The sequence below is a fragment of the Centroberyx affinis genome, unplaced genomic scaffold (assembly GCF_046629955.1).
Source record: "Centroberyx affinis isolate AG114_WGS23_722 - 3 ecotype Tasmania unplaced genomic scaffold, CSIRO-AGI_Caff_v1 ptg004599l_1, whole genome shotgun sequence".
NCBI lineage: Eukaryota > Metazoa > Chordata > Actinopteri > Beryciformes > Berycidae > Centroberyx > Centroberyx affinis.
Window position 1 is genome coordinate 741,674 of NW_027282213.1, and position 26,090 is coordinate 767,763.

Below are 26,090 nucleotides of genomic sequence, written 5' to 3' on the forward strand. Positions count from 1 at the left end.
AGGGGCTTATAATGTGTCTGTGGCACACAATAGGGACCTTATAGTGGACATACTGAACATTATGGTATTTTTTTTTAACTCCTATGGTATCTATACAGTTCCTATAATGTTACAATAGGGAGGGACTTGTAGTTTTGCAGTGATATCTGGATAGTATCATTCTGAAATGTATAATAGGATTTCTATAGTTGTTTTTCTGACAGTGATTCGTGGGCGAATCTCTTCTCAATGCCACACTTCCACATACAGGCACCTAATGAAGACTTTCAGGATCTCTGTCTTTTTTCTGGGTGTCAAATTTAAGGCCGTGTTATGTGGACGGATAGTGACATCTCATGGCCGATTGTGGACTCGCGCGTGTCGTATCAAAACCTACCAACAGGCGGCAGTGTCATCATTCATGTTATGATTTTCCTCTCTCTTGACTCGACCCTTCTTGTATCCCTCCGCGGCGCCCCCTCTTTCTCTTCCGGTTGTCGTCCATACGTGTGGCAGGTACATACTTTTCCCCATCCTAATGTACGATTGAAATCTAAAGCAATCTTCGTGTATTTTACATTCTCACCCAGAAACAGCGGCCGTATGTGATAGAATAATTTACCGCCCGCAAGTCCATCGCAGTATTTGCCAGATGTGACCCACGTAAAAAGCTGAAATTTACACTCCAAAATGTTAGCGCCCTGTGCAGCCTAGCAGGAGCTTCCCAACAGCATAGCGACCAGGCAGTAGTTTCATATACGACCAAGCTAAATACTTCATTTCAAATAGGATTATATGAACTTTGGTCCGTCAACAGCACTTTCGTTATTAACTGTCTCATTAGGGGGGTCTGTTGTTTTTTTTGTTGAAGCATACGACTATGTTTACTTGTTTGCTTCCTTAGGCTAGCTGCCGGCTAGCTAGCGTAGCATCTATAGTTGCATACAAAATCATATTCAACAGTGCTACCAAATAACAGCGACGCCAATACAAATTATAGTTATGTCATTGCTGAACATTGTTTTTTCCTTCAACAGATTATCTGTGTCGAAATGGCAAAGTCATTGTTTTTTCCTTCAACAGATTATCTGTGTCGAAATGGCAAAGTCTAAGAACCACACCACCCACAACCAGTGTAAGTATCGATGCATTGATCAGCCAACGCTACATTATTCCTCAATGAGGTGTTGAGCTAAAATTGTCAGTTCCTCAACAGTCAAAAAGTTGAATGAAGAATTCACTGTGATGTTTCTGTTCAGAGTGTATAGTTTAGTGACCTTGCAATTCAATGCAAAATATTTTATTTGTCCCACAGGGAGCAATTAAAGGCAAGCAGTGCTAACACTTACGACAAAACAATTGGGTGAAAGGTCACATTTCATCCAGGTTAATGGTATTCTTAAACATGATACAGTGGTATCAGTATAATATTTCTTCCGAACTTAGTTTTGCGTAGTGTTGCATATTTGTAAGCATTTGTCTCCTTCAAGACATGTGAACCTGCCCGCTATCATTCAATATAGCTTGATTGTTGTATCTAATTGTATCTATTCCTCCGCACAGCTCGCAAAGCCCACAGGAATGGCATCAAGAAGCCCAGATCGAATCGCTATGAGTCACTGAAGGGGGTACGTACTGTCACACTGCTGCTCTACCTGGACTGACTACAGCACTGTGTTGACATGGTGTCTGACATTTACATCCTGTCTTTCATGCATCCAAATTCATGGTGTAGGTGATGACAAGTGTTGCATGGGAAGTAATGCAACTCATATTTTGCTTTCAGATTGTTACTAATTTGTTGTGTCAAGAAAATTACTAAAATTGCTACTTTTGACTCATCAAAGTTGGGTAAAGGGGGGGTTCACAATACTCTGCCTTTTTCAAACTGCTGTCGCCTTTCTATATTTGAAGTTGATGGAGAGTGGTAACAAAGTATAGAAATGTTTTTAAGCACCAACTTTATATAGGAGCACACATGGGGTTGACCTCTAATTTTTTTTAGGCTGACCAGTGACAAGTAGGCAGTACATAGGCAGCTAAAAGTTTGACAACCAATAGAATGAAAATAGAGGAAGTACCAGTGCAAAAGTTGGTAAGAGCTGTTACTCCTGATGGGAGCATGGCTGTATTGTGGGAGTTTCTGGTTAGTGTCTTAGAGGTGTGCCGTAGTTCTACCTGTTAAGTAAGAAAAGTGTTGTGTGAGATGCTTTCATGATCAGCCTGAATGCGCCTTTTCTACAAAAGTGGAATAATGTGAGCACGCCTTAAGACATTTGGATCCTTGCAGGGAAGTGCTTATTTATTTGACTGTTGATTTGAGAGATGGTTTGCTTGATATCCTGAGCTAGAACATATAGATGCATTAAGGGTGATTTCTCAACAGCTTGCATCTGATGAGCGGGGCTCGTAGTGATGAGTCATATTTTCGATTGTTGGCTTTGTATTAGATTTGGGCAAAAGTACATTGCTGTAACATAGAAGCAGATTATAAATCAATATTGAAAATGTGTAGTTTTTTTCTAGTCACAGGAAACTGCTAAACCATTAAATTCTTTGTTAGATACATTTCTTGTGCCGAATTTGTTTTAAGCGCATTTCACAGTTCCTCTCTGTCCAGTTCTCTGAAATAGGATTTCTGGGAAATAGATTACCGTAATCGGAATGTTATGGTCAAAGTTGAGGTTGTTGGTAGCAATTTTTGTTTGAAACATGCTCCCTACCACAGTGATTCTTCGGTAAGTAAACTGAATTTAGATGATCCCTAAATTGAGCAATACCCAGACAGTTCTAATTAAAATTGTAATCTCCGTGACTTCTCTCTATTATATACGCAGCTGGAATGCACTGTAATGTTTTTATTCTTAAACTTTTGGCCAAAATGGTTCAATGAATTAGTCACAACCTTGCTGGTCTCGGTGCGTTGCTAGCGAGAATCAGATAAAGTAAATTCATTCAGGCTCTATTACTATAGATTGCATATGAATCTTGAGATAATGCACCAGTTGCCACTTAAGTGCAGGTGACACATCAGGAGCGTTCACCTGAGTTGTTCTGTAATGTAGTGTGCAGCTCAGATGGTCTCTGGACATTTAGGATATAAGGTGTTGCATTGTAAAATATTGTGTGGTCTTGTCATGAGGAAGGCTGGTTAATTTTGCATTTAAAGTCTTGCTTAGTGTTACTCCCATGAGTACTTTCCCAGGTTTTTTAAAAGCCTTGAACATTTGCAGTGTGGCAAAACGGTATAGCCCATAAGCTTAAGAAAATGTACTGAATACATAAAACATGCCTGAATTTGAATTAAAATATATCGCTCATTAGCATTAAATCATGGTTCATAACAGTGTTTTGTTTGATCGAAGCCTCTTGATTGTAGGAAATTATTTGTAGAGGTACTTTAGTTATGATAAAGACTTCAGGCCTCCAGTGACCAGGTGTTAGGCATACCCCAATTAATTCTGTTAATTAACCATTTAACCTAGTCAGTGAGGATGTGGTGTGATGAATGGTAATTATCTAATCCTTTTAATCCTGTCTACTCCCAAGTGGTGTGTAACTTGCTGTGAGCGACTGAAAATCTCTAAAAAATGTCCTTAAAGGATAAGGCCGGTGTTTTTTAATGCATAGCTTACCGTCAACAAATCCTATGAAAATTACAAAATCAACAATGCGTTTGCTCTACTACAATTGTAAGCTAAAAACCTTGAAATACAGCTCACAAAGACATAGTTTCAATTTTAAAAATCGCTAACTGTTACCACGAAAAGTCAGACTTTTGTAGTTATTGCCAAATCAAATTCAAATGGGAACAAATTCTTCATTACGCCAGGGACTATTTTCGGTGCTACGGAACTACTTTCCTGAGATCGCAAAGTGTTTACAGCCGGCTTATTAAGTTGTTTGAGGAAAAAGTCGGCTGGCCCAGTGCATCGCGATGATGAAATATGCTGCCCAGAGCAACGGCATGGCTCTGTGAAAAACACCGGCCATATCCTTTTAACAGGAGTAAACACGTGCACACCATATGAAATCACTGTGTTCACTGACACACTTCAGCTGTGTTATTATTGGTGTGACCCATGATTTGGGATGATTATGGATTGGTCTTCTTCCTATCTTTTTTTTGTTTTGTTTTTTTTTATTTGAGGGGGACTGCATCATTCATGGTGAACAAAATGTTTACATTGCCTTGTTTTGTATAGGCTTTTGTAGGTACACATGGGGTAGGGCTAACTGACCAGCCTTAGTACCAGTCTCTCTGTGCTCTCTAAACAAGTTACCAATTCTTGCCATTTTACTGACAACAGAGACAGCCAAATATGTAACATAGCTAACTGCTCATGGCAGACTAACAAAAGTAAAACATGGGTATTACATTTGGTTCACCCATTTTAAAAGATGCATTGTTTGGATGGGAATCTACGGTGGGGGGCATTTGTGTACCCTGCTTGAGTGTATCTGTTGCCTCATTTGGGATGTGTTTTAGCATACTTGTTTCCCTGGACCTATACGTGCATACTATATGTATGTGTATAAATGCATGCTTGCTTGGTGATCAGCTGCGTAATCAAAGAAGTCTTGAGCTGCTCACTCATTTACTCTTGTCTTTCTTGCTGCAGGTGGACCCCAAGTTTCTGAGGAACATGCGCTTTGCCAAGAAGCACAACAAGAAGGGCATGAAGACGGCACAGAAGGCAGTGGCACCTAAATAGACTGCCTCCTCACCTCCCCGTCTGTCACTGTTCCATACTGTGTTACCACCATCACAATAAAGCTATGCTTTGTTAACAAACCACCTTTGGATTCTTTCTCTGTTTCTCTTGTAACTGCTTCAGTCTGTCTGATTCTATTTAATGATCATTTTATTAGTTGCTTGGGAGGAGCACCTCAGTAAGAGCTGGTCATTGTGTATTTGTTGGAGCGTAACACGGTTTGCAGTGTGCAGTGCTGTGGGGAATTACAGTATGTGCTCTCTAGGCTGCGCAGAGCCCTGCATAAGGGACATGCATCAATGCAGTGTGAGCTTGTACACCAGGTAATATGATAGTTTCATACACATTACAAATGCCTTTATCCATTAATAACCATGAACCTTTCAAATGTATACAACTTATTCAAGAATCATGTGTTTTTCTCCACAGCATGATAGTGGCAAAGCTGTATGGGAAATCTCATAAGATTTAGGAAGTAGGCATAAAACAGTGTTCAGCACATGAGCACACCTTGGCCCACACATGTCAGATTAAATTATGGTTTGCTAGATACAGATTAAGTGTTGTGTAATATCAGAGCCCCTAAAGTCTGAATTCGCCTTAGCTGTACATTCCATTAAATCATCCATTGTACAACCAATACACAATGGCCATTTCCAAAGAAGGGCAAAGTGAGGTATATCAGGGCCTGATCAGCATGTTAAAATAAGGGATCAAATGCATTATTATATTGACACAAAACTAGAAAATGTGCTCAGTAGAGCACAGACCTCCGTCATTTCTGACAACACCCCGCAAGGAAGTTATGCAGTTTTTGGTGATATGCCACGCCCACCGCCACGCCCCTCTTTGGCCAGTCAACATGAAAAGTTAATCAGTTCTTCCTTGGCCCATAACCAACCTTCATACCAAGTTTTGTGCAAATCCGTGCCCAACTTTTTGAGATATTCTGCTAACGGACAGATGGGCAAACACAGACGCAGGCGAAAACATTACCTCCTTGGCAGAGCTAATAATCTCTGTTAAGTAACAAGATAGAAAAAATTGAGTTGTACAAACCTTGGCAAGCAGGTTCATGCGCTGACATTTAGAGGAGTAGGGGCTCAAGTCAATGAAAACGGTGTTTTTTTCCATCTGTTTCCCCCTCTCACACACACACACACACACACACACACACACACACACACACACTAAAACCACATCCTTCTGTACTGAAGAAAGAAGTTCTTTACGGTGTCATGCAGGGAGGGAATCACTGTTGCCTCACAATGGCACATCTATAGAACACTCACACACAATCATACTATTGTGGTACTATAGTAGCCTATTACCGTTTTTATAATGCTTTGTTGATCCCTGTAGAGAAGATTTGTTTGCTTGCCCTCCTGTCTGGGGAGGTCAAAGTGCAGGACCAGATACAGAGCAGAAACCCTGGAGCTGGTAGCAGTTCAGTGTCTTCCTCAAGGACACTTCAGCAGGGCGGATGCTTGCTGTCACTGGAATTTAACTCAGGTCATCTGGTTGAAGGACAGTCTCATTAATCACTCTGCCACCCTGCTGCCCAAGGTTATACTATATTATATGTAGTTAATCCTCCAGACGTTAATATCAGCTGTGTAATCACAGTGACCACCTTCATAATAGACTGGTTTTAAAAATGTATTAGTGTGATCGGCACATAAACACACATCTGCTACATATACAGTATTATAGTTGTGGGAGATGAGTAGGTTAGCATGTCTACTATTCGTGGATGTGACAAGGGACATTGGAAATGATGCTGATAGGTGGGTAAAAAACAGCCATCTTGCTCTCCCACAAGGTAAACTTAACACTCTCCCAGAAGAAAATCTTCCCTTGTCGAGACATATCTACAATAACCTGGTGGTGATATGCACCATTTGTGTTCTTCTCACCATATATAATCAATCCTGCCATTGTTGTTCTTGTCTCCATCCTTCATCAGCCCATCAATGCCATCCTTGTCCAACATTGTCTTCAGCTCCTCCAAGTCGATGTAACCGTCTTTGTTCCTTTATTGATCAAAATCACAGCCACTTTTAAAATCATGGAGGGGACTGGAGGGATAAAATTGTGCTGTTTTCCATGAAATTAGAAGCTTCAGTCAATAGGACAGATACCTGCATTAAATTAATTCACATTTTTTTCTGATCTTGCTCACTGCTATTCCTTTACCAGTGTGACTCCCTGTACAGACTTCCACCAACTTTCCACCTAGCTAGTTCACAGCCGGGTTTGAGAAAGTGAAGGCATGAAGATGGGTCTACTGTAACAAGTGTCAATAAACAATGTCCATTAATGTAATAAAAGCTGTCTTGAATTAGCCATGACAATTCCTGGATTTAGCACACTGATTTTTATGAATAGTGTTGAGTAATGACCAAGAGACAACTCTCATAAAGGTTTTGCCCAAAGGGTTGCAATTGGTCAAAAACTGTACTGTTAGGGAAAGAATATAATTAAGTTGATCCTGCATAAATATACATTAATTCACATGCATGGGGGCAATGATGGATCAGCGAAACTCTGAAGTTGATAAACATGATTGTCCATCCACTACTTATCTGCTAACTGTGTAGACTGTGCCAACTTGGATCAAGATGAAGGAACAATGGATTCACATTGATCATGGCACAGATTTACTGTTTAACACACAGTGCCATGAAGAAAATTAAATAAATGTTGTACAGAAAAAGGAAATAATATGACAAAAATAATAAATATATGTATATATATTTGTATCTGTATATGTTTTAATGCATGCTCTCTCTCTCTCTCTCTCTCTCTCTCTCTCTCTCTCTCTCTCTCTCTCTCTCACACACACACACACACACACACACACACACACACACACACACACACACACACACACACACAAAGAGCTATTTAAGCTGCAAAAAAATTAAATTCAAAGAGCAGAATAAAATTACTTAATGTTGCAAAAACACCAATAAAACCACTTGATGCCTGGAAGTCGGCATTTAAGCATAATTTAACTTTTCTCTATTTTTTTTATTTCTTCCTTTACTCATTGGATTCCCTTCTTTTATATAAGACGTAATTCACAACATATATGCTATGTAAAATAAGTATATAGTTGCAATAACATGGATTGTTCTAATAAAAAGAAACAAAAATAGGAAACGCCAATAAAGACGCCGAGTTATCTAACGCAACTTGTGTTTCCAGATCGTCACTTCCGCTCACGCTTTCTCGCCGTTGCATCATTTCCTGTCTCATCCCCTCTGTTGGCAGCCGGGGACAGAAAACATGTGAGTATCACCATTCAAAGATAAATATTACATAATTATGGTTTAATTACAGTGATATTCCGCATTGAATGTATTGTATGTGGCCGTGTATGAATCCTGCCTTTCACAAACTTACCAAGCAATTATGTTACAAGTAACCGAAGCATTTAGCCTCACCGTTGGCCGGTTAGCATAGTCTGCTAGCTAACAACAAGGAGGCGTCATTCCTATGAACAACTGTGGAAAAGTGACTTACTGGACATACTTTGGACGAAGTTTCTGCAAATGCCTGTTTGCAATGAATAGTTAATGTTGGAAAGTCCGGACTGTTCTGCATAAAATGTTTAATGTGAACGTTTACTGTGTGGACAAACTTGATCCAACATTACCTCAGAGATGAAGCCATGCACTAACAGATTTTGACAGTTATTCGGTTCCCAGAGGATCTGTGCAGGGTTGGAGAAATGGACGAAGCAGACAAAATTGTTTGCAATTTTGTTACGCATCGGCCATTCCACACAATTACAATTTAGGTTTAATTTTGCCAAATTGATCAAGTCTTTATTCAACCTATAATAATCCATTGTTTGTGGTTTAATACATGCGTCATATAATGGAGATTATATCAATCTAACTGATAAAGTTGTGGTAGGGATAGTAATAGATAAAACCCTACTCTATTTAGCCCAGAAAATGGAAATTAAAAGATTTGCAATGTCATCTTTGAGATATGTGCACTCATTTTTCATTTCCTCCTGCGCCATAAGCCTATTGAGTTTAATTTTTATCTAATTTCTGGATCTCTTCTGGATAGACACCATGGTGGAGCCAGTTTCTGAGTCCATCAGCTTTCCCTCTGAGGAGGAGAAGATCCTTCAATTGTGGAAGGAAAAGGACTGCTTCCAGGAATGCCTCAAACAGTCCAAGAACAGGCCCAAGTAAGTCCAACTGATTTTGTCTTATAATAATGCAGCTGGTAAAAAAGCCTAAAATAGACTATAGGAGCATCAGATGCGATTCAAACGACGTGATTGAGACAGCTGCAACTTCTTTGCCATTATGTTATGTTTTGGGATTAAATATTGGTATGAAATGGAAAAAGTATATCAACAGTTTAGTATGATAGGTCCAATATTGCGGTTCTTAGTTGTCCCAACCCTAACCCCCCCACAAAATACGCATTAACTACATTGTGAGGAAATGAGTCTGTCTTTCTTCGTGAGAAATTATTGTGGATGGATTATAAAAGCTGTACAACAATAGCCTGCTCATCTTGAGTCTTTCCTGCTGGTTAAAGATTATCATTGCTGAATGTCATTCCAACTGCTGTGCTGCCAAGTAAAGAAGTTGAATTTCCTGGCTAACCAGTTGTTTTGGCCCAATGTTATACTTGCATACTTGGACCTAGGCAGTGTCAATGTTTTTTCCAGCACAGTCAAATATGACAGTATGTGGTAGTCAACAATGGATGATTAAATTAGATTTTCCACATGAGTTACCAGCAAAGTAAATCACTGCAGATATTTCATAGCTGCCTTATAGTAGAATAGTTACGCATTTATAAAAGTGGCCATGTCAAGCACCGTTTTTTCTTATGCTACTTTGATAAAATAGTACTTCATTCATTTCATTTAAATAACAATTACACAATAACAATTTGGCCTCCCATTTTCCATCCAGGTATACCTTCTATGACGGCCCTCCCTTTGCCACTGGTCTACCCCACTATGGGCACATCCTAGCTGGCACCATCAAGGACATTGTTACCCGCTTTGCCCACCAGAGTGGCTTCCATGTGGACCGACGCTTTGGCTGGGACTGTCACGGACTGCCTGTGGTAAGTCTGTCTGAATTTTCTTTTTCTAGGAATATTGCTAAATTTTAATTGAGATTTGTGTTATTGCAAGATTTCCTGCATAAATTCACTGTACACTCAGTGGAACTCACATGCCTTTGATCTTTACAGCAAAAGTGTGTTTGGCGCCCTTGTGTGTGCCTTTGTGTGACTCATCTCCTATGTGTTTTCGTAGGAGTATGAGATTGATAAGACTCTGGGGATCAAGGGGCCTGACGACGTGGCCAAGATGGGCATTGCTGAATACAACAAACAGTGCAGAAATATTGTCATGAGATATGCCAGCGAGTGGGAGGTGAGCAAAAAGGAGAGAATACTGATCCCCATGGAACTAAAACATCAAAACGCATCTGACTTAGAACAGTGCATTGAAACCGCACTAAATAACCTCTAAACAACAAAGCAAGGCTACTATTTTTACCTGGGGTCGGGGTATCTAAGATCTATTTTGGCATTTCTTAGTCATGATGTAGCAGCATAATCATTGTTTTTAATAACATGCTCTACAGAATTTTGGCATGTTATCATTATTTTCTCTTCATTGTGTTTTGATTTTTGTTCTCCCCAGAATTCAGTGAGGCGGATGGGCAGGTGGATCGACTTCAAGAATGACTACAAGACTCTCTACCCATGGTTCATGGAGACTGTCTGGTATGGATCCCAGAACCTTTGCTGTGTTTTTATGGTCAAATTGGATAGTCATAATTAACTTTCTTACCAAAAACATTTGGGCTTTAAAAAATAACATAATTTCTATTACTACTTAATTAGAAGGAATTAAATTTTCCAGTTTCTCAGGGACTGTTTCACTGGCTTGGATTAAACCTAATCCTACACCAAGTCAATTTCATCACAGATTTCTACTGACAGAAAGTGACGTATTTAGCCAGGACCAAGCATATTCCATGTCTGGGAAACCGACCCCTGGTGTGGAAGGTGTCTCTCTCTACCTCCTGTTAATTTTAAGTTACATTTTTTGCTAATTTTGTCTTTTCATTCAATCAGGTGGGTGTTCAAGCAGCTGTATGACAAGGGTCTGGTGTACAGGGGTGTCAAAGTCATGCCTTTCTCCACTGCCTGCAACACCCCCCTCTCCAACTTTGAGTCCCACCAGAACTACAAGGTTGGCACGCAACATGACCCCTAGCACCTCAGTCAGACTAACTCACAATTTTGATATTCATTATTCTTCAAGTTCAAGTTTATTGTCACATACATTTAAAAAGTAAAATGTACATTCAAATGCAATGAAATGCATCTGCCCTGGCTCTATCTCAGCCCTTAAAAACTATATATAAATAAGAATAAATAAAAAAACCAAAACATTAAATAAGAGATCCCACAAATAATAATCACTATGAGTTATGAGAAGTGCTACTGTTCAGTAATCTAACCACCTGGGGGTAAAAACTGTCTTTGAGGCGGCTGGTCCGAGCTCTGATGCTCTGTAGGCGTTTTCCTGAGGGAAGGAATGAGAACAGACCATGTGCTGGGTGGCTGGTGTCCTCCATAATACTTAGGGCCTTCCTTCTACAGCGGGAGGTGTAAATGTCCTGAATCTGTGGCAGTGGTGTTCCTATGATTTTTGAAGCCGTTTTTACTGTCCTCCTCAGTTGTTTGTGGTCTTGTTCAGTCAGGTTGCCAAACCACGCCAGTATGCCTCCAGTAAGGATGCTGTCTATGGTAGCCCAGTAGAAATTTACAAGGGTCTTTGTGGACATTCCATATTTTTTAAGGCATCGTAGAAAGTATAGTCTCTGTTGTGCCTTCTTAACAACACAACTGGTGTTTAGAGACCAGGAGAGGGAGTCTGAGATCTGAATGCCTAAGAATCTGAAGTTATTCACAATTTCAACAGGGACATCATTGATGTAAACTGGTGGCTGCACAGTTTTGGACTTCCTAAAATCAACAGTTATCTCCTTTGTTTTCTCAACATTATTCTTCTTGAGAGATAACAGATCTGAAATATGTCAAAAGTATCAGAGAAACTATCAGATCTTAAGTAATCCAAGTCCGCAAGTCAGCATCATTGTCAGGCTGTCATTATGCTGTTTTCTCATTTCGTAAACAACTCAATCACCTCTGCTTTTCCTCTAGAGAAAGTGACAAGGACATCAACAGAAAGCAGACAGCCTGCCTTTAATAACAAAACCATTACAAAATTGTAACAAAAAACAAATCAATTTACTGTCAAGTAGGAGTAATTACTGAATTAACCTAATATCTCTCATCCCTTTTTGTCTCTAGGATGTTCAGGATCCATCAGTCATCGTCAACTTCCCATTGGTGGATGATGAGGGTGTGGCTCTCATCGCCTGGACAACCACACCCTGGACACTTCCTAGCAACCTGGCCCTCTGTGTCAACGCTGAGTTCCAGTATGTGAAGGTCAAAGGTGAGAGACATAGCTTGGCATTGTAGGAAAAGAGGGAAATATCCACCGACTGTTTGTCTGCCCACAAAAATGTCTTATGTTCACAATCTTTTGGCAATTTACAACATGACCAACAGGGTGTGTCTTGGCTTTTAGAGAAGCATGGATGGTTTTCATTTGGGAATAGGGGTTTGATGAGCATTCAGTGTTTTCAATAAATACAATAATAATAATAATCGCAGTACTCCGCATATCTTACTGCGATTATGGTTACTCCAACTATGAGCATAATCACATTAACATAATCATAGTATGGCATTTACATGGGCTCCACACTACTTGCATTACTGTCTTAATTGCATTATAATTGGATTATCACTGTGCATGTAAACGTAGCCAATGTTTCTTAAAAGTTAAAACCTGTGGCCAAAGTTTTCTTTGTGAAAAACCTGTGTCTCTTGTGGGCTGAGTGTACCAGACCTCAATATCAGCTGATGGTTGTTTTATTCGAAAACGGCAAACAAGAACAAATTAGCAGAGGAGTAATGCTGCCTTGGCAAACTGCGCCCGGAGAAGGGATTTCTGTGCCATAAGGTGTTGGTGGTTTTTCTAATCTGAGGCTATACATTACCCAATAAAATAAGACTTTAAAATGTTTGTTCTATAACAAGAGTCATAGAACAGCTTTCTTTTATCTACAACAAACCAGACTCTCTACATTCCTGAACATTAGCTGGATGCTAAGGCATTATTATTGTTCAGAAATGCTGATTAAAAAAAATATGTGTGTAAACTCACGCATGTGAAATGGCCCTTTCAGTTTGATTTTTGTAAAAAAAAGAAAAAGGTATTTCCAAGGCATTTATCAATTACCCATAAGCTCATTCATACACAGGTTACAGCTTAGCAGTTTGTAAGATCTTAATCATTGAAATAATGTACAGTAACCCTACAATGCTTTCCAAATACAATGTTGAGGTTGTCGTGGTTTCCCCAGGAGACAAAAGAATCTTTTTTCGAGGCAGAAGAATGGTATAATATGAAGATCTTATTGGCAACAAAGACCTGAGTTTTTCTGCAGAAGAACTGGCTTCATGCCAGATTACAATAGCTTTTATACACTTTGATCAGTATGACACCCCTTTAAGTTAACCACTCCTTCCATGGGGTTTTTTCCATATGGTCTCTCTCTATTCAGTGTCCCTTCTGGGGGGGGCCGAGCATCATGTGAGGATCGTACCATAGTGATAGACAGTCTCCTGACATTCCTATCAAGATCAGACACACCTTGACACTCGTACATTTCTCCCAGAGAAACATGGCTATAATCATGTTTGTGGGACTTGCTGGAGAAAATGCGTCCAAATAACATCACAACAGATGTGCACTTTTCTTAAAAATGTAAAAACTGTGTCTTTATTTGTGCTTCAGGACCAAAGTGTAACCTAAGACATGATATGCATCTCTTGTTTTGTGTTTGTCAAATACAGGTTAAATTTGCAGTAGGAAACTGCCTAATTTTTGCAAATATTTTTTCCATTACCATGTTTTGTAATTTTGAGCTGATAATGTAGCTCGAACTGATACACTCTGTGCATATGTGTGTCTATGACAACACTAGTATGTGTATACTTGTGAACTGTGTGTGTGCATGTGCGTGTGTCTGGTTTAGACTTTGTGAGAATCGCGGATGAACCTCAAATCGGGTCACTTAAAAAAGCGTTGTCCTTGTTCAAATATGAAAAATACTCCAGAGAGGTAGCTAGTGTTTTTTTCTTTTTTTGTTATCCTCCTCCTGTAGTTTTTGGTTCCCTACGAGAGAAACTGGTGGGTTTTAAAAAGGATGACCTAGATTCTTTCCAGCTTGTCATAGCCTATCTGATCCTGCAGGGGGCACTGTTGAAGCATAGTCCAAGCAACTATCCCTCACTGCACTGCTTGTGCCATGCTGCATGGGAGACCGCCTTGGCATACCATGAGTGTTTTTTGTATCAGCTCAGTCTCTCGTTATCTCTCTCCCACCCTCTCTCACTCTCCATATCCCACCCATTTTCTTATTGCTCTTTTTGCCTCCCCATCCACCTGTTATTGTCCTTATAGTTCTCAGTTTCTCTCTCTCTCTCTCTCTCTCTCTCTCTCTCTCTCTCTCTCTCTCTCTCTCTCTCTCTCTCTCTCTCTCTCTCTCTCTCTCTCTCTCTCTCTCTCTCTCTCTCTCTCTCTCTGTCTCTCTCTCTCTCTCTCTCTCTCTCTCTCTCTCTCTCTCTCTCTCTCTCTCTCTCTCTCTCCCCATCCCTACCTTTGTCGCTCTTTGAGTTGAGGGCTGCCAACAGCAGCAGGTCTGAGCTGTGCAATCATTTATCACACCACTGAGGAGAAGAAACATCTTTTATTGATGCTGCCCCCTTCTCTCTCTCTTTTTGCATCACTCTCTCTCAGGGCATTTGGTTTTTGCCCTGCTATTCACAACTGTTGTTCCTGTTGTTCTCAACCTCCCGTCTGTTCTTTCTCTTAAACTCTCCCCATTTGGCCGGTTTTCCAGTGGGGTTCAGTTCTCCAGTCTGTCAGGCAGTTATCCTATATGCAGGGTCGACTTTTAGACAGTGTTGGGACTTATTTAGCTCAGCTGCTAGTCGAGTGCGTTTAGCTACATGATGAGGTCCTTCCCCGACCGTGACATTATGGCTGTGTTATTGAGAACTGAAAGTTGGCATGTCTGTTTAGCAGACTTAAGTGTAGCACAGGTATAGGCTGTGTGGATTGGAACCATGTTTGATGAGTTGCTATTCATCATACATGAAAATTCAGTTAAAAAAACACAAATCATCCCCCAGTGGCATTTGATTTGGCAGACATTGAAAAATTAACCACAAAGAAAAACGGAATCCTCTCCCATCAGATCAATCGGTATCCTCATCTCCGGTTCATTATAATGTTGAAAGCTGTGTGGGGGAAAAAAAAAAAAAACTTCTCCCAAATATTTTTTTTTAGTTATGCTAATTCTGAGCTACACCAGTTTCCAGCTAAGCCACAGGAGTGTGATGAACATTTATTTTGTATTTGCTTTTATGCAGTGTTATAAATGTTGTAGGCGTATTATGCTCTTTATCATCTTGCCTCCCTGGCTTTGTCAGAGAGAGTGCCACAGAACAGGCCCAGCCAACCTTATGATGACCATTGTAACGTTCCCTTTGTGCTGTCCAGTAAATGTTATAGACTTTTTCTGCTGTTTGTTATGTTCTTCTCTCTGTCATTCCACAGACCTACCCTATGAAAAGCTATTTAACTTTGGCTTTGTGTCATTGTTTCTTAAAGTACTGTTTGGCAGGAATACAAGTGTGATTGTTGGGAGCCTTGGTCTAAGTGTAAGACTAGATTTGCTCCGTATAGAGGCCCAACATGAAAAGGTTTGAGTTTCAGTTGTTTTACTCTACCTCCATCTCTCTGACTTTCAGAAAACGCCACGGAGAAGACCTACATCATGATGGAGGCCAGGCTGGGAGCTCTGTTTAAGTCGGAGAGCGAGTACACTATCCTGGACAAGTGAGTACACAGGGGCCTAATAGCTGCCACAAAGCCACGAAGAGTGAAAGGGATTAACACCCTAGATGTAGATACATTAGGTTGCAGATGCCCAGTGTACAACAGTTGTTTTTATGAGGTGCTGGTTAGACCAGGAATAATTTCCACACATTGATGAAAGTATGCTACGACACAGCGATGAGTTCAGTCCTGTTTTATTACTGTCATATCTTCACAGCAGCAATACATACATTGAAGTAATGTTGGAATAAATGTTTAGGTTGGAATAAATAGACAGAGCTCATAGGAGCGACAGGCAAAAAGGGAGTATTGAACAAAAATTTGATGTATGTAATATAAGTGGAAGGTTTGTTAGGGAGCTGTGTCCGTGAAGCTGGGCTGTACTTCAGTCTACTAAACAGTGAACTTTTCAAATAAGTTCAGGTGATGAGGTGGTTAGGGTGAGTGACAGAGTGTGACCTTAATACCCTGTGCTTGAAACATTGAAACTTGAGGTTCAAACTTTGTAGTAAGTTAAAAAATAAGTTTCAAACACAGGCACTACGCTTCAGTACACTCAGCTTCAGTGATTGACTGCCAAACTTGTATTTACTGTGGAAGGTTTTCTCTTGAGTTACAACTAGTGTTCCAGAGTTAAGATACTAGGATAAAGCTAGTGACAGGAGAATTAGGAGAGGTATATTTTTCCAGCTGAGTGTTGCTCTGTGCAGTGAAAAGTAAATCAAATTCCCTATTTCCCACTTCAGTGGATGGTAGTGGAGTGAATGGAAAGTGCAGAACAGAGCAGGGAAAGAATGAGGTGAGATATATTTAACTCCCATGAGTAAAAGAAGCACCTCAGTGAATGAGGGATGCAGAATGTACTGAAGCCTGGAAATGCGCTCCAGGCATGATTTACACCCACTCATCCCATTTATTGGGCAAATTAAATGGCAATAAATACAAAGCTATCCTATGTTTGAAGCATGTCTGTCCTGTCAGGAGCTGCTTCTTCTATAAGGACAAAGTCCCCATGCACAGCGGCCTGAATGGCTCCATTAGAATGGAAATTATGTATACCATGTATACAACAGTATACCATGTCTCTCTCAGTCGCCATATCTTAAAAACAGCTGAACACTTACATGGAGATCTCAGGAGATAGCGAGGCAGTCTTTGTCATCACCAGTATGAAACACAAACAGATGGAAATGCTTGCGGAAGAATCCCTCCAGTAAAGTTTCATATTCTTGTATAATCTATGCCATGGTGCATTGAAGCTGTTCTGGTTGGTTTTCACCATATTAACACAATTTTTTGCTGGCATGTGCTTTATTCAGTGTTTTGCCTGTATGTTGGCACACACTTGTAGTTGTACTAGCTTTCTACAAGGTTGTCAATGCAGGGAAAGTTGGAATAATGATGGACGTTGGAACAAGTATTTTAAGCTTAAGTGTGTCTTTATGCGTTTCAGATTCCCTGGCAAGATGCTGAAAGGAAAGAAATACAAGCCTCTTTTCCAGTACTTCGCTAAGGTTTGTAGACGATGTTCTTGCTGCAGGCTGCTGCACATTTTTATGCCTCCGCGCCAGTGACAGCCGTGGCCGGAGGCATTATGTTTTCGGGTTGTCCGTCCGTACGTACGTACGTCCCATTCTCGTGAACGCGATATCTTAGGAACGCCTTGAGGGAATTTCTTCAAATTTGGCACAAACGTCCACTTGGACTCAAGGATGAACTGGTTAGAATTTGGTGGTCAAAGGTCAAGGTCACTGTGACCTCACAAAAGACGCTAATTATGACAAAATTTCACACAAATGTCTAATAGGATAAAATGATGAAGTGATGACATTTTATATCCAAAAGTTCAAGATCAACTTCACTGTGACATCATAATGTTTTGCTTACCACTGTAGCTGAGAAAACGATCTTGGGTCATTCTACAAAAACGGTGGAAGTGCTGTCACTTACTTTTGCAGACACCAAAATCCTTTAAGTTGACCTAATAATCACATTAATTATATATGTTCAATAAATAAATACTGTCCTTGCAATGATAAAACAAAGTTTATTGGCGAAGGCATACAACCGCGAGGCGGTTATTTCTAGTTATGTATTGTTTGCCGCAAACTGAAGTCAGACCTATATCTCACTTTAATTACCTGTCTGACAACAAACTGGTGTCTCTCTGTTTACATTCTCAATCTCCCTTAATTCCTCTCTTATTATCTCTGTCTCTATTTCCTGTGCTTTCTCACCACCCGCCCCACATCTAATTCTCTCCTCTTCTCTTCACTCCAGTGTGGGGAGACGGGTGCGTTCCAGGTGGTGATGGATAACTACGTCAAGGAGGAGGAGGGCACAGGAGTGGTCCACCAGGCCCCTTACTTTGGAGCTGTAAGTGTGGTCTTTTTTCTTTGTTTCTTTCTTTCTACTCACCGCAGACAGAGAGGACCTTGCTACGTAGTCTGATGTAGTATCCAATGGTAATTTGAATCTATTTCACTGGGATCACTATGATATTTTACCAGACTAAGTATCATTATTCTGGAAGGATATGGTATTATAATATGAAAACTGTCCTAACAGAAGCAGTGTAATGGCACCTACTAACAAGCTAACAAGCTCTTTTACATTTTTTTTTTTTTTTCATCTTAAATTTCCACATTATTAATTTGGTATTAATCATATGATCCAAGAGTTCTTCAGAATCTTTGACATATCTTGTTTTGTAAGAGTTTGGTTTGGTACTTTATCATTGCATTTCTAATAAATGCCGAATATAATACTTACAGTAGTGTCTTGCAAATCTGCCTTTTCAGAATGTTGCAAACCCACAAACGGCAACTTGCTTCTTTGTGTATTGACTGGAAGTTCATGTGTATGCTTATGGTAGTGTAGCTTATAAAATGTATCTATTGAATGGTACAGTATCAATCTAATCCCAGAGTCTGGAGGCCACGGCTGCAGTGCTATCAGAGCTATAGGGTCATTGCTAATAGCCTAGATGCCCTTGTCAAGGGCAGATAGATGCCCCTGTGGCTGCAGCCAGCTGTGGACACACATTCTCGCTCTTTCTCTCTCCCTGCTTCACTGCAGCTCAGTCCCAGTGGGGCTGTTAGCTTAATATTGTCACGGCCACATCAGCATCTCTTGGCTACATTTGAGTAGGCACATGTTTAGGAGTTTTTCTTTCTTTTTTTATCAACAGTTGTGTGATTTAGTGATCATTTTCATATTAATGGGTTATTCACTTAGAAAATGTTGAAAATACATACATAGGATATGCAGTAGATGGTGATAATGATATTTCTCAGATTGTATGTTTTATGACTAGATGTGAAATGACCTTGTGTGCCATCATCTATCTTGGATCTTGACAGGGTATTAGAATACAAAATACATTTACATTTACAGCTGAACAGTACTTTGAACTTTCATGCTTAGGTGCCACATACCATTAGTCCTTGGTTCAATACTGTAAAAAATATCCATCTTAACAAGTCATAATGAGTCTTCAAATATGTTTTTAAAACAAGTGAACAAAGTCTGCCAAAGGGGTGAGATCATTTAATTCGTTTCCAATGCAGTTTCATCTGTTTTGAGAATATTATTGAAACAAGTGACATAATCTCCAAATGAGGCAGATCACTCAGAAAACATATGTTGATTGAAACAAGTTAATTTTCTTTGGAAACAGGTGAAATGATCTCACCGAATTGGCATTTTTTTTTAGTTGTTTTAAGAGAAACAAAACGAGACTCAATACTCCACTAAATGTTTTTCAGAGAAGAGGTCAGTCAATGAGAGAGTGAAAAATGTCTTCAATAAAACCTAATTGAAATAATCTTTAAAATATGTATTTCCTCTGTAGGATGATTACAGGGTGTGCATGGAATACAACATCATCCAGAGGGACCAGGATCCTATCTGCCCTGTGGACGCCTCAGGCTGCTTCACTTCAGAGGTCACTGAGTTTGCGGGACAGTATGTCAAGGTGAGTGACACATCAGACATTTACAAGTAGATTAGGGTTAGCAGACATTTCAGACATTCTACCCCTGGAAAGAGTCACTGGTACAATACACGGGGCAAATTCCTTAATAATGTCTAGTTGTTTCTAATTCGGCATTTGATTTTCCACTCGTTGGGCTCCACTGCAAGATGACATTCCTCTCCACCCACTCTCATATTTGTCTCCATTACCCCAGTTTGTCTCTGGAAAATGCCTTCCATCTCTATTTTTTTTCTCCTTTTTCCCTTTGAACACTGAGTCTGTTTACTGCTTTTGTTTGTTTGTGTATAGTATGCTATGTGCTAACTGTTTTAATTGTGACAGTGTAAAATATTTCTCATGTTTCTCCGAATGTTATTTCGAATCATTCCCCTGGTGCATGACGTCTTCATTAATGTGTGATGGAGGGAGGTGAGGGAGTCCACGTCAGAGCAGTATCAGGAAGTTGTATAGGAAAACCTGCTGCCAAAGCACATCGTCAGTGTTTACCAGTGCACTGGATACCGTCAACCTCCCTTACACGCCCAACTCACAGCCATCCTAAGTGATTGGTGAGTGAAAAATAGCCATCATACATGATCTGATCACTATTTCACATCCTGGTGCGAAGGCTAGGGAGTTGACTCGACCTGCCTGGCCACTAACAATACAGCGTTAGCTAATAAAGAGCTCTTCTCTGGACATCTGTCATAATCCGCTTTTAAAATATGTCAAAACCAAGCGTGAGTTTCAAGGCTGTCCGAGACATTCTTTATGGCCCTATAAAAACCCCAGGAGTGATCAGAGAGAGCGTCAGTCATAAGGTGGGCTGCGCAAAGAGAAAACGAGAGAGAGCAGAGAGACGTAGAAAGAACTATTCTTCTCGAAACAAGAAACCCAATATTGACCACAAACTCTTTTACATCGAGGACACTACAAACACAACATGAGAGGAGCGTCTTATTCCCAGAAGAGCCTCCAGGTTAGCGGCTCCAGCAGCAGGGTGAGGGTTCAGAGCCCGTCCCCGTCCCGGTGCCGTGGATCCTCATACGACAGCCGTGGACGCTCCGGTTTCCAGGGCACTGCGATTGAGCTGGGCACAGAGATACACCAGCAACATGCCAACGAGAAAGAGGAGATGCAGGAACTCAATGTTAGGTTTGCAGGATACATTGAGAAAGTCCAGGCACTAGAGCAGAGGAATGCTGCTCTACAAGCTGAGCTGGCCGCCCTGCAGAGCCGCTACAAGGGAGGCCCCACAGGCATCGGAGAAGAGTATGAGCTCAAGTTTAAAGAGGTGCGGGAGCTGATTGAGGCCCTCACTAATGAAAAGGGAGCAGCTGATATCGAGCGGGGCTACATTGATGAGGAAGTTGAAGTGTGGAGACTCAAGCTGGAGGAAGAGCTGGCACTCAAAGAAGAGGCGGAGATGATCCTGAGGGAGTTCCGCCAGGATGTCGACAACGCCACACTGCAGAAGGCTGAGCTGGAGAGGCGTGTAGAGCAGCTGGTGGCCGAGATAGAGTTCCTCAAGAAGTTGCATGATGAAGAGGTGGCTGACATCATGAAGCAGATTGAGGACTCGAAGGTTAGCGCTGAGCTGGATGGTGACCGGCCTGACCTGGCTGCCTATCTGCGCAACATGCGTGCAGAGATAGAGTCGGTCGCTGCCCGCAACGTCCAGGAAGCTGAGAAGTGGTACAAGAGCAAGTTTGACACCCTCAAGGAGCATGCCAGCAAACATGAAGACCAGATGAAGACCATGAAGGACGAGATCACGACCTTCCACAACCAGGTGACAGACCTGCAGAACCAGATTGATGGGCTGAGGGCTCGCAATGCAGCCCTGGAGCAACAGCTGGAGGACATGGAGATGGCCCACATGGACAAGGTGGGTAGCCTTGAGGGTGTCATCGCTCAGTTGGAGGCCCAGCTCTGTGAAACCAAACTGGAGATGACCAAGTATCTGCAGGACTACCAGGAACTGCTGCACATTAAGCTGAAGCTGGATGCAGAGATTGCCACCTACAGGAAGCTGCTGGAGGGTGAGGAGCACAGGCTTGGAATCAGCGGAGAACCACCAGCAAATGTCTGAATCTTCCAAGCTGAGAGGAGCCTCAGATCCAGAGCAGTCGAAAACAAGACCACCAAAACATCAGAGAGTGGAGAGATGAGCTTGTCTGATTTTCCTATCCTATCTACACCTATCTATCCTATCTATTTCTTCTTTCCCTATTTTACCGTCTCTGACCAACTCCTACCACTGAACTAGCCACACCCAGACAGTCATCCCTACCCATATCCCAAGACTGTCTGCCCACTGTCCCATCCATCCCTGTCCTTTCCATTTCAACCTTTGTTTCGCTTCCTCTAACACAACCTTCCTCCCACTTCCCTTGTCTTGCCCTTCCCAGATCCACGCCTCTTCTCCACTACCACTCTCATTCCCTCTTTTTGGCAGTTCTAATGGCCGTACTGCCCTCCCTTCTCCTTAGTTCGACTCCTTAGTTCGACCCTTGTCCTTTTCCTGCACTACCCTTACTAAATTTACCATCCCTCTTTCCCTGTCATCCCCACCCTTCTACCTCCCTTCACCTCACCATTTCCATCCCTTCACATCCTTCATTCCTTCATTCACATTCCTGGCCTACCCATCCCTACTTGTGCTGATCCAACTCTGGGATGCCACCTACTTCACAATAAAACACCCCTGTGCTGCTGTGATTGGTAGCAACTCCTCAAACAAAACAAACCAACTCCACGTTCGTGACTGGCCTTCGCAACACCCTCTGACCAACCCAAATGGTTCATGGGACAGAAGTGTTGACCATTTACATGAATGTTTACCAATTACTACTTAATAATAAAGCTTGAAGTGACTGCAGACAAAATAATGCATTAATGATTTTTTTTTCCCATGAATTGCTCCCTGTGTCTGTTCCTACTGATCTGCTTTCTCTCCATCTATAATAATTTTATTTCTGTATGTTCCCTCTATCCTTATTCTACCTTTCTTCTTTTAAGCTGCAAAGCTGGAAACCTGCTGAAAACCAGTTATAACTGAGTAAATTGCAATTATTTTATCTTGTATCATTGTTGCACTAATTGCTTCTCACTATTTCCTGTATAAATGGAATAAAAGCTAGATGTGCTACAAAGAAAAAACTATAATTCTGATCTTTTTTGCCTGTGTGAATCCAGCCTTAGACTGCTATACCTTGATTAATTTTCCACAACAGGCAAGCAGGGTTTGACAGGGCCAGCTGGGGCAGCTCAAAATATATTACACTACTATTACACTACTACAACACTAGAAACCGCTGTGTTTTTTTTTGGGAACTGGAAACTCAGCAGATAAGTTATGCCTTCTGGCAACAAGATGCCAAAGGAATCACAGATATGTGTAAATAATTGAGTAACATAAATATTGAGTAAGCCTTTGTTATGCTTGCTCAGCCGGACGGTAGAATGGGATGATTCCCACAATGGGTTGCCGGCCTGGTTTCAATGAGTTTCCAAATCACATATAGTTACTCGTATGTTTTAAGGAGCCAGGGTCAAGGCAAAACAAAATGTACTCCTGGCTGAGAAAGTTTAAAACCCCTTCTCTACAAAGAGGTCAGGACCAACAAACTGCCAAGCACCATGCTGGAAAGTGATATTTATGAGCTTCTGGTGAATTGCACTGTGGGCTTGGTTAGAGCGAGATGAAATAGTGCAGTTTATGCCACAGGGCCAATTGCATATTATATTGGCTGCTGTAAACAAGGAGCAGGATGACAAAACAGACTATTTCTCACCACCTTTGTTGATATTTAATCGTAGCTGTGTGAGCTCACTGTGACCTTGGTTGTGGGTTTCTGTTGTTGAGTACTAGGTTTATGTCTGTAGCAGTGTTTCCCCTCGTATTTTTTTTTTCCAACTGTGGTGGTGGGAAGATATTTTAAAGATGCTTTACTTCATAACTAGTGTTATTAAGTCAGATAGAAAGAAATAAAAGAAATAAAAATCTGTTTCCACTTCATCATCATCTTAACTTTAATTTTAATGCATTTTCTGAGATTTTCGGATATGATGAAAATTCCATTTGCTTCTAGGATGGGTAATAAGGTGTTTTTAATTTAAAGAATGGCTTCATTACCTTAAAGGATAAGGCCGGTGTTTTTTAATGCATTGCTTACCATCAACAAATCCTATGAAAATAACAAAATCAGCAATGAATTTGTTTTGCCAACAAGTCGCGTCCATGTAGCCGGTGCCCAATGAAGCCATGTGCCAGCAGCCATAGAAATCCATTGTAATAAAAATACTATTAAAAACACGTCAAAGAGCCATGCCGTTGCTCTGGGCAACATATTTCATCATCGCGATGCACTGGGCCAGCCGACTTTTTCCTCAAACAACTTAATAAGCCGGCTGTAAAGACGTTTGCAATCTCAGGAAAGTAGTTCCGTAGCACCGAAAATAGTCCCTGGTGTAATGAAGAATTTGTTCCCATTTGAATTTGATTTGGTAATAACTACAACAGTCTGACTTTTCGTGGTAACAGTTAGCGATTTTTAAAATTGAAACTACTAGTGCAGTGCCCGTTCAAAATAGGCGTAGGCTATCAGTTGCTTGCTTTGAGCCCCGCTGCTGCACAGAGCGCTGTTCGCTTGTTTATTCAAAGTTTATTAATATTGAATGTGTCGCGTGTCCAGTCCGACACTGCACGTCCTTGGGTCCCCAGCAATACACCCGCCAAGTGTGAAGTAGATCGAACAAACGGTTCTCGAGATATGCGAAGGACACACATACAGACAGAGATTCCTTGCTTTATAGTAAGAAGAAAGTCTGAAAGTCTGAAAGTAATGGGAGTAGAGCAAATGCATTGTTGATTTTGTTATTTTCATAGGATTTGTTGACGGTAAGCAATGCATTAAAAAACACCAGCCTTATCCTTAAACACAGTACATGGTTTTGACATGATTTTATGGTAGAATGTGTTAATAAAATGGTGTAAATGTGTATTTGAGAACTATTATGAGCAATGGACATAAATAACTGAGAAATGATACAGAGAAAACATATATTTGAAGAATAGCTCAAACGTTATAAGTTTTGTGTTCCAAATATATTCTGGAAAAATAATGCATTTTGGTAATGAAATGGCCATTGAGATAATTACATCATTTTTTTTGTAGTAGACAAAATTGTTTTAGCTCTAATTACAAGATTAGCTTTGTACACTTAACCATGAAATTTAATTATTTTTACTTTATTGTTTGTTTATTAATTCACACACTAAGATTGCTTCCATTGGCTTCACAACAGTTCCCTCTGCTACTAGCACATACTGTTTGTTTACTTGTGTAATACATACTTCACACTTGATGTAATGCCTGTAAAAAAATATTTGTATATTATATCAGGACATACTAATATATGTTGTGAGTCACTTTTATTCAAAGCTGCATTTGTTTTTTGTTTGCTTGTGTTGTATGTGTAGGATGCTGACAAGAATATCATCAAGTTTCTAAAGGAGAAGGGCCGTCTCGTCAACGCCAGCTCTTTCAAACATAGCTACCCCTTCTGCTGGAGGTGAGACAGACTACACATTGTATTGTTAATGTTACTTCTATGCCATGTTACAGTGGCTACTTCAAACTCAATGTAACTAACTGCTTTGAGGCAAGGGCAAGTCTTCCACTGTGTGCCCTTACAACAACAGTTATTGAATAACCCCACCTGCTGCATAGATATTAGGCCTGCACTAATGAAATATTGCACCATGTTATGTTTACTCCTACAATAAGAGCTACTTGTTCTTTTAGTGGTCAGAGACATAATGTGCCAACCTGACTGCTACCTCAAATCTAATGGTTTGAGGTTTGTCTTTGCTTGTGCCTCCTTCAGCGGCATTAGCATAGGAAGTCAATAGAGGTTTTGCGGTCTCAGCATAGTCCATTCACACAGCCTAACAGCCAAGGTCAGTGTGGTGGCACACCCACACCCTCACAAGGTCCCACATTAACATGTATTAACTACCACACACACACACACACACACACACACACACACACACACACACACGCAGACATACACACAAAGTTAATTTTGCATAGACCTAATCCGGTACAGGCACACTCACCCTCTCACTTGGAGCATCTGCAGCCTGACCTGAGCAGGATTAATTAACCTCAGTAAATATGTGGAACTACTGTAGTATTAACCACTCAGCACCTTTAAGGTAGACCTGCCTTAGTAGAGGAAGGATCTGTGCTTTAGACAACTTGAGCAACTTTGTTACGATGTAACATCAAGCTATGCTCTCTCACCTCGATTTTGAGTGATGCTCTCTCATATTTATATATGAATATATATGAATATATGAATATAT

General features: G+C 40.7%; 3 protein-coding genes across 3 annotated transcripts; all 3 read left to right on the top strand.

Annotated features, from left to right (window-relative positions):
* Nucleotides 1-451: 451 nt before the first annotated feature.
* rpl29 (ribosomal protein L29) lies at nucleotides 452-4,777 on the top strand. Its single transcript, XM_071544558.1, has 4 exons — nucleotides 452-495; nucleotides 1,063-1,114; nucleotides 1,543-1,607; nucleotides 4,602-4,777. The coding sequence occupies exons 2-4, from the start codon at nucleotides 1,078-1,080 to the stop codon at nucleotides 4,692-4,694; spliced, it is 195 nt and encodes a 64-aa protein (XP_071400659.1). The 5' UTR covers nucleotides 452-495; nucleotides 1,063-1,077; the 3' UTR covers nucleotides 4,695-4,777.
* Nucleotides 4,778-7,946: 3,169 nt separating this feature from the next.
* LOC139665522 (isoleucine--tRNA ligase, cytoplasmic-like) lies at nucleotides 7,947-25,295 on the top strand. The gene is made up of 12 exons (XM_071544573.1): nucleotides 7,947-7,987; nucleotides 8,781-8,904; nucleotides 9,647-9,803; nucleotides 9,997-10,116; nucleotides 10,390-10,472; nucleotides 10,827-10,944; nucleotides 12,072-12,219; nucleotides 15,651-15,738; nucleotides 17,192-17,252; nucleotides 18,019-18,114; nucleotides 19,592-19,714; nucleotides 25,200-25,295. Exons 2-12 carry the CDS (start codon nucleotides 8,786-8,788, stop codon nucleotides 25,293-25,295), a joined length of 1,209 nt encoding a protein of 402 aa, XP_071400674.1. The 5' UTR covers nucleotides 7,947-7,987; nucleotides 8,781-8,785.
* LOC139665520 (desmin-like) lies at nucleotides 20,658-21,806 on the top strand. Its single transcript, XM_071544571.1, has one exon. It carries the CDS (start codon nucleotides 20,658-20,660, stop codon nucleotides 21,804-21,806), a length of 1,149 nt encoding a protein of 382 aa, XP_071400672.1.
* Nucleotides 25,296-26,090: the final 795 nt, after the last annotated feature.